The sequence below is a fragment of the Typopeltis vanoorti genome, chromosome 22, assembly GCF_054136105.1.
Source record: "Typopeltis vanoorti isolate ZY-2024b chromosome 22, IOZ_Tvanoo_1.0, whole genome shotgun sequence".
Classification (NCBI taxonomy): domain Eukaryota; kingdom Metazoa; phylum Arthropoda; class Arachnida; order Uropygi; family Thelyphonidae; genus Typopeltis; species Typopeltis vanoorti.
This window is the reverse complement of record NC_143570.1, coordinates 10,638,424-10,652,956: the sequence shown is the minus strand read 5'-3', so window position 1 is coordinate 10,652,956 and position 14,533 is coordinate 10,638,424. Positions and strand designations below refer to the sequence as shown.

Genomic DNA, 14,533 nt, shown 5'->3' with positions numbered 1-14,533 from the left:
TTTATAGTATAGAGTAGATATGTTTTATTGTCTTTTAGCTTCATGGTTTTCCTTTAACTAGGCTCTGAGACATACCTTAATTCTTTTATTAAAAAATGAAGGTTCAAAAAAGAAATTTGAGGAACAAATTATACTTTTCCCCATAGATTATTATATTCAATTCAATGCGTTTTCGAATCATGCACCTGTTTTAAAGAACACATTAGACGCACTAATCGAGGGATTGCTGTAATACATTTCCTACTCCTTTAAATAAACAAAAAAATAAAAAAAATAAATAATCATTTGCTCTTGCTTTCTTGGCAGACTTAAATGGACTATGCTCACTGCTGATTTGTTTTTCATCATTACAATTTATTAACTTTTCATATGTTGCTAAAACAAGTAACTTAGATAAATAAATTAAATTCAGTGATGGCAAGAACAGAAATGATATCAGATCCAACATAGAAATGTTAACAAATGTATGACTCACCATGTGAGGATGAATGCTGATTATATTTTGCTTTAATGAGATTTTAAACACCATGGTTGGTCATTTAATCAGAGTATCAAAGCAAATGCAGCCATGAAGTCAGTACGAAATTCTGATGTCTGTTGAAGTTCAATAAATTGATGCCATATTAGAGATACAGTTTATATATAAATACATAACTTGCTTTAATCATGTTTTCTCAATTTGCCTGATTTTTTTTATGGTATATTTATTTGGTCACAAGTGTAAATATATAATGCAAGAATAAGAAAAAACTTGACCACTTACCGCTCATTCAGGCTCATTTTTGTAGTATTTTTCAGTACTATTTTATTAAAAGTTGACTGGGAAGCCATTTTATATATCCTTCAGATATATCGCCTTTTAACTATATCAAAATAAATTGAAAATTAATTTTCTTATAATTCTTTTCATAAACAATTAAGAAAAAAATTTATATCAACAAAAACAAAATACGATGAAAAAAATCCCAATATGCATTATTTCTGATGTATTCTTCTCATTTGTCCAAAATCCCATACACAATAACAAATACACAGTAGTGTTCATTTGGCAATGAGTCTATCAAGCATTATTTATGCAACTCCTAACTCAGGAAAGGTTTAAGCCTACAGTATGTTATGTTAGTACTGTGAGTTGGCTGATTTTTTTATTTTTATTAATTTCATACATATGTTTTTTTTGTATTTGTATTTATTTTTTTTACGCAGTCTGAAAAATTAGCTTTAGAGACCAAATGTGGAAAGTGATTATGTCACTTCAGTCCTCCAATAAGTGGAGCAGAATTCCCACACCATGCAATGATATTCATCCCCCACCTAAATACAATCCCAAAATACGTGTTCATAGCAGAATTTGAATCTACACCTTTGGTTGGAGAGTGAGCATTTCAACCAGGCAGACAAATTTAATGCGATTTTCACAACTACACAATAAGATGCATCTATATTGCAATCATTTTTAATTAGCGAACATAAAATATTAGGGATAATGATTTCCACATGGTCTTTCAGGTAATAAGACTAAATGAAGTGACTGTTGCTAAATAGGGATAAATGACTGGCTTGTTCAACAGTGCAATGAAAAATTACTAAGATAAGCAACATGCTGAGAAATATCCTACCTAGTTATCTGAAAATTGTCTCTGTACTGGTTCTGAGCAAGGGTTCTATGTAGTATGGGATCCTGCTAATATATATTCATACGGATCCTGTACATAAGTGGAAGAACCCATAAACACATCAGTGTCATATGCAGGGAGGTGGGAGATTGGAAAAGAAGTTTGACAATACTTCAAGAGAAAGGTTGTTCCAGACAAGAGGTATATGAAATAAAAGAGGAATAGGAGAATTATGGTGTGTTTGCAGTGCACTGAAAATGGATAAAGGCAGTTGTTTATCTTGTATTAACAGGCCCAATAGAAAATGGAAGAATGCTGATTGCTTCAGTGGAGTAATAACTATCGAAATAACAAAGCTGAGACACTGCAGAACAAAGCTGAGACACTGCATCTGTGAAATAGCAGCTGAAGTTAGTCTATAAATGAGGGATCACCTAGGAGTTGAATTACTCTCCTCTAGACGGCATCGAGAATTTTCTGGGAGGTTTTAGGTGTACCATATGAAACATGTGAGCAGTATTCTAAGGATTGACAGATTTGGGATGTGTATAGTTTGCTGCAGAGTGAGTGAAAAATAGCATCATGAGTAGAAGAGAATGCCTAGTTTTTTAGATGCTGAGGAAGATACTCATGTGATTTATTTATGGCAGGAGAGGCTGGAAGTAAATGTCAGTCCAAGCTGAGAGATATGTTTCTGTATAGTGATTTGTGAATTACTGAGATAAGAGTAGATAAAATGAGATCCCTTTTGTGCAAGAAAAAGCAAGACTATTTTGGTGGCATTGAAGGTGACCAGACTGTCGTTGCCTCATTGAAGGATGGTACTGATTTCAATCATCACTGATCTCATCATCGGCAAAGCTGTGATGAGATCAGTGGTGAGTGAAAGTAGATCATTTATGTGTAAGAGAAAGAGGGCAAGTGATAGAACAGAGTCCTCTGGCACTCATGCACTGGTGGAGAAACTTGAAGAGAGGAAGTCATTCACCATGATGTACAGTGAAGGCCCAAAGAGAAAGCTGGCTATCCAATTACAGAGGGTGACAGATAGGCCTTGATGCTAGATGCAATTAAAAAGTCTGGAAATGTTAAGTGACAGTACATGTTTCTTTATAAAGGAAATACATTAGGTTTATTTGGTTGTAAAAATATGAAAATGAAAACAGACTATTTTTGCCACAGACACTTATGGCTTCTGCTGGGTTAGGATGAACAAAAAATACAATAAAAAGCTAATATGAATTACAACATTACTGAAATACATAAAAACCATTACATGTACCATTACAATATAATTTGAAATGAAGCCACGTGGAATGTGGGAGCTGGCAAGAGTTAGCTATTGTTCAGTAACATGTGCAGATAGTTGGCTTAAAAGTTAGTCTGATATGTGGAAATCTAACAGATGATTTCCAAATATTATTTTGGTAACCTTCATGGAGTCAACAGACTCATTGTAGGAGGCTCACTCAACCAACAAGTCTATCATAACGAGCTTTGAAGTTACTTATACTACTTGTTCACAATGCACTCTGCCAATGCATTTCCTTCACAAACAACTCTCCATGTAAAAAATTTACTCCTCACACCCATCTTTACCACATCTTTATACAATTTCCAGGAATGGCCTCTTGTTCTTCCCATCTTAACATCTACTCTTTTTATAATTCCATCTGTATTAATCTGATAAAATTCCTTAACCAACTTGAAGGTCTCTATCATATCTCCTCTTTTCCTCCTATCCACCACCTCTGTAATCCATATTGCCTCAAATGCTCTTCATAACCAACACTCCACAGTCACTTTGATCATTCATCTTTGAACAAATTTATGCAGCCATACTTGTATGGCTGCATAAATCTACCAAATTAATATCTGTTTTCTCTCTTGTTACCAAATCGACTAAATTAATACCTGCTTTCTCTCTTGCCCCCCCCCCCAACTTAGATGGCACCTAATTAGGACTTTAGTCTTTGTGTTGCACGCTACAATTTCTCATACTAGTCCCACTGTTACACAGGATTGTGGTTGTCTCGTTACTGTAACAAACTCTGTTTGTGTGCTCTGAATATGCTGGATAGAATACCAGCAAAATATTAGCAATTAAGTCAATAAATAGTTATTTTCTTATCAATCTGTGTTTGCATCTATACCGTTAAAATCCAATCGACAACTACTTTCTACATGTTGCACAGCATCATTCACACCACTATGATATAATTCCACTATATCATTTGCTATGGCTACTCTGATACCATAACTATCCACCAGTGTCAACCTGCCATAATTATATGTCCTCTTGCTGGCCACAACAGAAAAATTCCCTTGAATTAGCTTTGACCTGACTGACCAATCTCCTCTCATATTCTACTTTATCTTTTTTGACCATGCTTGTTACTTTTCTAGCCTGCAGTTTATATTCTTCAAGCATCTGTTGACTACAAACTGTTTTGTACTTCCTCTATAACTTCTGTAACATCACTTGCTTAATTGCACTGTTCATCCATCTCACTCCTACTCTATTTATTCACTTAACTGTTGATATGCAATTATCCATTGCTTGTGTTAGATACTGTCTTATATTTCCATGCACTATCTACATCTTTTCTACAGAATTCATCAACACAATGTATTGATGCTAGTTTACTACAGAGCTTCTCATAATCATCCACCTTATAGTTCCACATACACCTTCTTGATAACATTTTCCTCTTTGATTACCTTCCAAACCAATACTTCATGATCACTTTCACCAAGAGGTGGCAGCACTGATATCTCATTCACAACCACATCCTGTTAGGATATCACCAAATCTAACACCGATGAACCTCATGTTGCTCTATCATATGCTGCTTTAGATACTTATCCTGCAGTAACTCAACAAATTCACTCACCTTGTTACTATACACTATTGCTTCTTTCCATTCCACATTCATCATCAAATTCCTGATATGTACCCTCCAAGGGTGTACAGGATATCATAGCACAACATAAAAAATTTACATCATTACTAACTTTCTTATCTATAATTTTCCTCCAAATCAATCTGTTAACTGTCAAAACTCCAACACTGTCAGGTCTTATATTACTATCTTCTAAAGCAGCGCTTCCTAAACTGTGGGCCGCGGCCCCCTTGGGAGCCGTAGGTTTAGTTGAGGGGGGCCGTGAAATAATGAAAACAAATTTAAAATGTTTTAAGACCAAGTAGATTTTTTTATTTTAAAAGAAACATATTTAACTTTTATTATTTCTTTTTTGTTATTTTTTTATATTTTAATGGAAAAATTCTCACATTGGTGTTGTTGGTTCACAAACTTTGCTTCTTGCGTATTTCGGCGCTAAATGAATATTAGTAAATATTGTTTATTCATATGTTTCATTTCAAAGCAGTGGTTAATTGTATTTATTTCGAATGCTCTCCAGGGAAGCTCCAAACCCTCCTGTTCCTTTCATCACGTGTCCGTAATCAGGGACTGTTGATATTGACTTTATATACATATCAAAACTCGTTTTATATTATCAGTTTTCTGTTACCAATAAAAGTTTCGCATATACTTCACACATGAAAAAAAGCTTAAACAAGTTCATGTGGGGAGATAGTAACTCGCTTGCAGTGGTAAACAACACGCCCTCCCTAATAGCCACTCAAATACTTTTATTATGCCAGTAAATAAGGTATGAGGAATCTGTGTAATATATTTCTCAACAAATAGTGCAATTAGAGATCACTGGGATAAAAACACACTAATTAATGAATCACATGTCCCGTCATACAAAAACTATGCTGTATAGACTGAAACAAAACCATATGTTTAATGGGCAAAACACAGCATCTAACTAAAAACTATTGTTATTAATTAGATGTATGTGAGTTCGGTTTCCCAAGGCAGCAATAAGATTCAACCGAACGTGTTAAAATTCGTAAAAGTGTTAAAACTAATTAATATATATATATATATATATATATAATGAATGTTATGGCAGTTTCACATTTGGAATTCGGTTGAAGAGAGAGAGTTAGCATTTCAACTCAATTGTCAGCTATGCTTTTATCTTTCAGTTGCGCGATCTTTTGTTAATACCACACCAATCATATGCACGTTTTAATAACCTGCCTTTGCTGTCTGTTTCGCGTTAGGCTTAATTACCTTAAAGGGAGAAAAGTCACAAAAGAGAAAAATGTTCCTGGTCCGGGAGATTCCCTTATTCAGGTAATATTCGCTAATTTCATGTTATCAGCCTGTGGTGTGCCAGTATCGGTAAGTGGTGCTATTATTTGATCTATTCTACGTTAAAAAATTTAACCCTGAGATGGATAAGTGGCTGATAAAAAATAAAAAAAATTCCCGCGAGTAATCAGAAGCAACAGAAACAGACTCAAAAAAAAAAAAAAAAAAAAAAAAAAAAAAAAAAAAAAAAAGACAGTATTTCATATTTTACCAGAACAGCCCGCATCGTCTTCAGAACCAAACGGTAAGAGGCAAAAAACGTAATATTTGCACTTGATTTTTTCAATATTCGCTGTGTATGTTTTGTATTGAATATAAATACAATAAATATTATAATAATATATCTCTCTATTACGATTTTTTTTCGAGGGGGGCCGTGAAATATTTTAATTTTTGCTAAGGGGGCCCTGACATCCAGAAGTTTGGGAAGCACTGTTCTAAGGCACTTTTTACTGTATTAATCGACCTATATCTTGTTCATCCTCTGGGTCTTTTTCCTGTCATCCTGGCAGGGAACACTTGTTTTCCTAATCTTTCCTCTTCATTCTGTTTAAGTGACCATACCACCTGAGATTAGCTCTGCTAACACATTCCTGGATACTAACAATGCCAAGCTGTTCTTTCCTAATATCCTTGTTTTAATTTTTATGATATTGCCATTGATGCCATCTGTTCATGCCCCTAATTTTTCTCAAGTCTCATATCTGCAGTCTCTAGTTTTTGGTCAAGTGTTTTACTTCTAACCCAGCTCTCAGATCCATAACTTAAAACTGGTTTGAACACTGTCTTGTATACATAAGATCTAACCTAAACAGCTAATTTAGTGTTTAGACTAATTTTTCTCTTATTCCATATAAATTTATTCAGTTGACTTCTTACCATACCAGCTTTGTTGATTCTGTTGTCTATTTCTATATTTAATTTACCATCTTCACTAAAAATCGCACCTAAGTAGCAGAAATGTTTTACTTGTTCTATAGGTTCTCCATTCACAATGCAGTTGATATTTTCAATATTTCTGCCCATTTTCATTGTCTTTGTCTTTTTAATGCTGACCTTCATACCATATCTATTACAACAGTTATTCACTTTAGTCAGAGAATCTTGCAGACTGACTTGTAACAGATTTATTTAGAAGTATAACATCATCCATATAAAGCAAAGAGCTGAGATTAACATCTCCAATTTTGATATCAGGTTTAATATCACTTTCCTTCATAATGTGATTCATATAGATAATGAATAACAGAGGGGATAATGTACATCCTTGTCTGACACGATATTTAGCATTAAACCACTTCCTGTACTTCCTTCAATTCTAACTGATGACTTACAACTCAAATAAAGACTAAGTATTGCTTGTTATAATGCCCCACTGACACCATATAACTGTAGCGTTTTGGATAGATTTTCTTTGGCACCTTGTCATATTCCTTTTGCAGGTATACAAAACTTAAATACAGATCTTTGTTATATTCCCATGATTTCTCAACTAGCTGTCATAAAGTGGAAATCTTATCTTGACAGCCTCTATTTGGCCTGAATCCAGCTACTTCTTCACCAAGCTTCTCTTCCACAATCCTTCTCAACTGTTTCTCAAGTATACTTGTATATATCTTACCAGGAACACTCAGTAGGGAAATACCTCTGTAATTCTCACATTCAGTTTTATTTCCCTTTTTATATATGGGTACTATAACAGCTCTACTCCAATCATCCAGAATTCGTCCCTCTGTCCAGGCCTTCTAAACTATGCAGTACAGCCACTGTAAGACTTTTATACCTGCATACTTGAGCATTTCTGGTCGAATATCATCTAATCCAGCTGCCTTCCCACATTTCAGGCATTTGGTGGCTTTTTCTACTTCAAGTATGGATACGTATTCCTGATTGCATGCCTAGTCAGTGATTGATTCCTATAGCAATTTTTTGAAGTAATTACTCCATACATCAAGGATATTTTTTTTCCAGTTTTCATGTCACCTTTATCATTTCTAATTCTTTTACAGCACGCTTTCCTCCATTTCTGAGAGTCTTCAACAACCTCCAGAATATCTGCCACCTCCTTGATATTTAATTTCTATGTTTTACCAAAGTCTTTCCATGACTCTTGTTTAGCTAGTTTTATACAGTGTTTAGCTTTTCTTACATTTGTCTCTGTATTCTCTAAGAGCACAAGCTGAATTATTTGCCAGGAACTTTTGATATGCTTTCTTCTTTTCTTTCACGGTCTCTTTAACTTCCTGTGTCCACCATGGTGTTCTGATTTTTTTAGCCTTGCAGACAACCTCACCACATGCCTCTGTGGCTGAATCAATCAATGTTTTCTTCAGGGGTTGCCACTGAATCTCCACAGTTTTGGTTCCTGTTTTCAAACTCTTTCATTTTTTCTTCAATTATGTTTGTGTATTTTAGTCTACAGTTCAATTCTGAGAGCTACTCAATTTTTATTTGCTTTAAAACTTTCATACATATTCTTCTTTTCAATATGAAATTCAATTTTATCTTGCTCAAGACCAAATGGTGATGATCACCTCCAATTTCAAATCCTCTGTACACTCTAGTGTCCTGCACCAGGGAGAAAACATCACTATCTACAATAACATAGTCAAAGGGACTTGTTTCATGAAAGAATCCTTATATCATTTACTGACACCTTTTTTTTTTTTTTTTGAGAATTATGCTTAACTTTTCACAGATAGGCTTTGTCCATCATCACCTCCAGATCTTGTCTCCTCAATTTCCATCAATATCCCACCCCCCAAAAGTGCATACTTTGCATCTCATTTCTGCCTACCAAATTTCAGAATGCTATACTTTGCAACACTGAACTGAGTGTTCCCCTTATTGCCCACTCATACAATCTATTCAAGTCATCTTGTAAGGCTACAATATCTGCATTCCATGCCAGTTGTGCATAATTTACAAACAGTTACATATCTCCAGTTAGGCCAATTCCAATATCATTAATATACAAGCTAAACAATAATGACCCCAAAACAGATCTCTGCAGCACACCACCAGTGACTTCCCTCTTTCAGGATACTGATTCCCTATACACAACTTGCTGATAACTATCTGACAGTTACTCGCTAATCTACCATCCAATTCCATCTGCTGCAATTTAGTTACCAACTTCTTGTGTGGCAATCTATCAAAAGCTTTTGGAAAACTGAAGTATACCACTGTATGTGCATCGCCCATGCCCAATACATTCAGCAACTTGTTAAAACACCTCCCTTTAACAAACCCATGCTGACAAGAATAGATAATACTATTTTTATGTTATTAATCCGCTTTTTCATTTTAGCTCTCACCTAGATCTCCAATACATTAACTACAACCAGAGATGTGGGCCTATAATTTGTAGCCTTAGCCTAAACACCAGCTTTGTGAAGTGAAATAATTTTATCTTCTTTCCACTCCTTTGCAACTTTTGCAGTTGCAAGACTGACATTTAGCTTAACTCCTTATATACCTTGCTCACACACTATTAAGTCTGCTCTTATTTCTCAACTGATGAACTGCTCACTGAATATACAGAAATTACTTACCACTTTCATCTATTAACATCATCTTGCTATAATCATTCTTCTTTCTGCTTGCCCCCCTCCCATATATATATATAAAGACTCCCTAGGGTTTTTCTTAGCCTCATTTGCTAATCTCTGCTTGTACTGCACTTTTGCTGTCCTTACCAGGTGAGTCACTGTCCTGGCCTGCTCTTTATATTCTTTGTGCAACTGATTATTACCACTAGGTTCATCTTATACTGCCTCCAAAGTGCCTCCTTCCAAATTTCATGCTTAATTCCCTCATTCACTTTATTCAGCCTTCTGACCATCAGAATACATTCCCACACTGATGATAAGTATCTCTTGTTCAGTTCCCAAGCAGCATTTATTTCTTTTCCACTCAACTCCACATTCCATGTTATAGCTCCAAGCTGTCTCCTAAGCTTCTCAGAACCAGCAGCCTTGTAATTCACACAGAAGTATTCATATGGCTAGCCACAACCCAGGTGATCACTACATGATCACTCCCAGTAACTGGAGAGAAGTGTGAAATCCCACTCATAATCACATATTCTGATGAAATGATCACATCTAGAACTCTTGATCCTTGCATACCATCCTTTACATACTACCTAATATAGCTGTCTCTCAAGAAATTTATTTTCCTGATTCCCAAATGCTATCTCTTCATTCCAATATATACTGCCATAATTAAAATCCCCTTCCCTTGTTCACTAATTGACAAGTTGCTTATACATTTCTTTATTGTAACTATTATTTTTCAGGAAATAATGATACTAAAATATTAATTATACTTTCTTATATTTTGAATATAGGAAATACTTTCCTATATCATCATTATTATACTGCTATCATCAGGGATCACAAAAAAACAATGATATGTGCACACAGGCACTAATGCCGGGCAAATGAGACTGAAGAAAGGCAACCTAAGTTGGTCCTAGAATCCTGAATTTCCTCATCACCACTTTCCACACTCCATGGCCTACAGCAGCATCAACGTCCACCTCACATGCCCATTCATGTATCATCTCCTATCTAGGACACCACCTCAAAAACCACTGTCGCTATTTCACCTCTTTCATGTCTACTTTATGCAGACATAATTCCTCTTCCATCATTAGTAGCACTCCCCCCACCTCTTCTCATCCTTTCTATCCTCGTGAAAAACACTACACCCTTCTGTTTCTATTCTCATCACGGTATTATCATCATTCAACCATTTCATATTCCAACAATTTCTGAGAAAATAAACTCAGTCAGTGAAATAATTTCATCTCCCTTATTTCTGATACTCCTGACATTTGTAAATAGACACAGCCGTTCACTTTTAGATCTGTAACCAGTCCTGTCCAAGTAAAAGTGTAAGGTTTAGATTTTTTGAGTGTTGGTTGCAATTTCTCCATCATTTAATTTTATACAGATTTTTGTTATTACAGTGTTGGCAAGGGGTGTGAGAGGGGGGAACCCATGGCAGTTCCCTCTATCAGCTTGTAGATTTTGTTGTTCCAAGTTGGAACAAAAAAATCTTGTTCCAACAAAAATTCAAATTTTTGTTCCCCCCTCTCACCTCCCCTGCCAATTTCTATATGGAAGATTTCGAAAAACGAGCCATAGACTCAGCCCCACTCAAACCTTCTATCTGGCTAAGATATGTAGATGATGTGTTCTCTATTTGGCCTCATGGCCCAGACACGTTAGACTCCTTCCTCAGTCATCTCCATAGTCTACATCCAAGAATCCAGTTCACTATGAAAAAGGAAAAGAACAATTGTTTACCCTTCCTAGACACCTTAGTCACACGCCTGCCTAATGATACACTTACCTTCACCGTATACAGAAAACCCACACACACAGGCAGATACATTCACAAACTCTTCCACCACCACCCCTCTCAACAATATGGCATTATTAAAACTCTTACCAAGAGAGCCCACAATCTTTGTTCCAGTGGAACCGCCCTCACTACTGAGCTTAACCACATATGCAGCACTTTCCTCTCCAATGGCTACAGCGATCATAGTATCAAAAAATAATCAACTCCTCCCCCCATTCCCCGTCAACAAGATTTTAAAAATGCCATCACCATACCCTACATCCGTGGCACATCCGAAAAAATAGCCAAGATACTAAAACAGTACAACCTACACACAGCATATAAGCCCCACCGCAAACTTGCTACCCTTATCCGTTCTACGAAAGATCAGCTCCCTCCTCTCTCTCTGCCTGGAGTTTACAAAGTACCCTGTTCCTGTAAGCTGGCGTACTTTGGACAGACAGGCAGATCAGCATCCATCCGTCTAGAGGAACACAAGTCTTACATCTTCAAACACAACTATGGCCATTCAGGCTTGGCTGACCATGTTTTAGACACCACCCACAGGATATCATGGAAGAAAACCACCATGCTCCACCACAGCAAATTCAAGAAAGAGAGACTTTTCTTAGAAGCAGCAGCAGCTCTCAAAAACCAACCAAATCTCAATAAATATGATTGCATTAAGCTTCCGAAGATTTGGGAAACACTCATCACCAGAGTTCCCACCTTACATTCCAGGCCACCTACTACTGCCCTTAGAGGGCGCTCTACCTAGATAGGACTTTAGTGTCACCCACGTGGTTGGGCTTAGTATTGTTTGCTATTTGTGTATATGTTACATTAATTGTTTTTGTAATCCCTGTAGATGTCCTAGTGACTAGGACAAAATATAGGAAGTATTAAATTCTATTTTAATTCTTTGTGAGTGTTGTAAAAAATCCATTAAGCCTCCAACATGATATAAAGGTTTATAGTGTGTTCTTCAGAATACTCAAAACCTTCAGAACACTCAAAAGAGAAAAGTTTCTAAAATATAGCTCAGCTATATAATTTATAAGCAGAACGTGGATATTCACTCCTGCAGTACATATGATCCGTGCAAATATGCAGTTAATAGTTGGGGCTAGCAAACAGATTATAAGAGTAAATGTTGAATACAGTAATAGTCAGACCATACACATTTGATAATTGTAATTTAAAATATTGCAGAAATTAGCAGAAGTAGACAAAGGATCACTTTGGATGCTTAAAAACACCCTTATTAGTAAAGTCAATTAACTCATTATCTTTCTTTATGATGCTTTGATATGTTCACATGTGAACTGCATGCTCAAATTTGGCCATCTGGGTTGCTAAAAAATGTGGATGTGGTTGAGAGGGTTAAGTGGTAGGTGTCCAGATGGTTTTATGTCTGTGGAATGCTTCATAAGAAGAAAGACTAAACATATGGATTATAAAAACTGGTTGGTAAATGGAAAAGAAGGGATATGATAAACATATAAGATGGAAAAGAAGGGATATGATAAACATATAAGATGCTAAATTACTTTATGGAATAGATGCACAGAAAATTTTTCAAAGCATAGCAGAAGGAGAAAGAACAAGAGGTGATCATGGAAGTTGAGTAAAAGTGTAAGTTAGATGTGTAAGGTTTAGATTTGTTGAGTAAGAATGGTGAATGAGTTGCATGAGGCTACCAATGTTTTGTAATTGACAAATTCATGTTTAAGAAGTTCAATGAGCGGTATGATATGTACTGCATGAATAATGATTAGACCTGCAGCAAGTCTTTTGATGCCCTGAGGGAATGAGAAGATACATATATTGTGAATAATGGTTAGTATAGGCCTCTCATGATGAGTCTTGGACTCCATGGAGCTACCCAGTTAATAATAACCACATAGTATTGCACACAAAACTCTTTAATTCAATAGTTCAAAATGACGAGCAGAAAAATTTGATTTTTAAATACTGATATCTGGTATCCGAGATGTAATGAAAAATGAATTAATGAAAAAAAATCAACTATCTTTTGATCTCGTTTTATTTCTCACATTTACTGATCTTGAAAACCATCCTTTTTCGTTCCACGAAACCGATTATTCGTGTGATTATAAAATATTCCTACAATTGGGTTATGCACATTTTTTTTTAAAACTCCGGTGAACAACACAACTCACTATTTTAGGAATAACTGGTTTAAAAAAAATAAATAAAAAACGTAAGTATATAATTTATTCCTAACATACGATACACGGATAACTTTAACTGAAATTATATCAGTTAAAATATAAACATACTGTATATGGCAAGCAAAGAATATGATTTGAGGATGGTGCTCTGAAACGTCAACATTTAAATTTCCGATGTTTTTGAAATTAACACAGTACCAACATTAAAGGAGGGGAGTTATTTACTATGAATACAAATCGGCTAATTCCCTAAATAATCAAGCTCGATTTTTTTAATGGCATTTGATATATGATATCTTCAAATAGAAACAAGCTATCTCATATAACCTAATTTGGCATATCAACTGTATTCAAAAGATATCAATTCTAGTTAAGACAAAGTTACGTTCGGAAATAAAGAAATAGCAAAAACACTGTTTATATAAAATTTTAACTTTTTACAGATATTTCAATATACGAGTAGAACTAACCTCAAATGCGAAATCAAAACATGGTTCGTTTGCTCCGCAAGTGTAACACAGAACACTAAAAAAAAAAAAAAAATCAACAGCACTTTGCAATAACTTTCAGTTATTTCCTGAAACTTTAGGATTTACTTTTTCTCTCTTTTTTTGTAATAACCACTCCATGGAAACAACCGATTACCAATACTCTTGAAGAAATGGCGCTTTTCACAGCAATAATTTGTGTTCAAGTCTGTATTGCCATTGCTAGAAATGAAAATTCAATACCTTCCCTTCCAAACTCTCTAAAACAGTATCAAAACCCGCCAGGATTGAAATTGTTGTTGTAAAGGGGAACATGATATGACAAATAACAAAAAGATGATAAAAGAACAAATAATATAAATTACACAAGTTACACAGACGAAAAAAAGAATCGTATCCGCGTTTTTTAATTTAAGAAACATCAATCTTATTGATGATGATAGGGACATTATCCCTGTAATAAATGCCTAAATACCAAATGATTTCCCCATTCGGTTTGAAGAAAAAATTGAGTGAATTATGTGCTTTTTTAGGGTTCTCAGAGATGTGCTTTACGAATACTGACATTTTTTTCAGCCAGCGCTGTACCTTACTTTATATACAGTTTACATGACATCAGACTTTGTGATGGGACGAAAATAGATTGTTAATAC

At 35.2% G+C, this 14,533-nt stretch overlaps 1 protein-coding gene across 1 annotated transcript in view; it reads right to left on the bottom strand.

Moving 5' to 3' along the window:
• Positions 1 to 14,230, bottom strand: part of LOC150094152 (chromatin target of PRMT1 protein-like) — a 105,634-nt gene extending 91,404 nt beyond the window's left edge. The window contains exons 1-2 of the mRNA XM_090412171.1: positions 13,863 to 14,230; positions 764 to 863 (exon numbers count right to left, since the gene is read on the bottom strand). Coding sequence (XP_090268297.1) covers positions 764 to 831 — 68 coding nt within the window. The 5' untranslated portion in view covers positions 832 to 863; positions 13,863 to 14,230. The remainder of the gene's footprint in view (positions 1 to 763; positions 864 to 13,862) is intronic.
• Between the last annotated feature and the right edge of the window lie 303 nt (positions 14,231 to 14,533).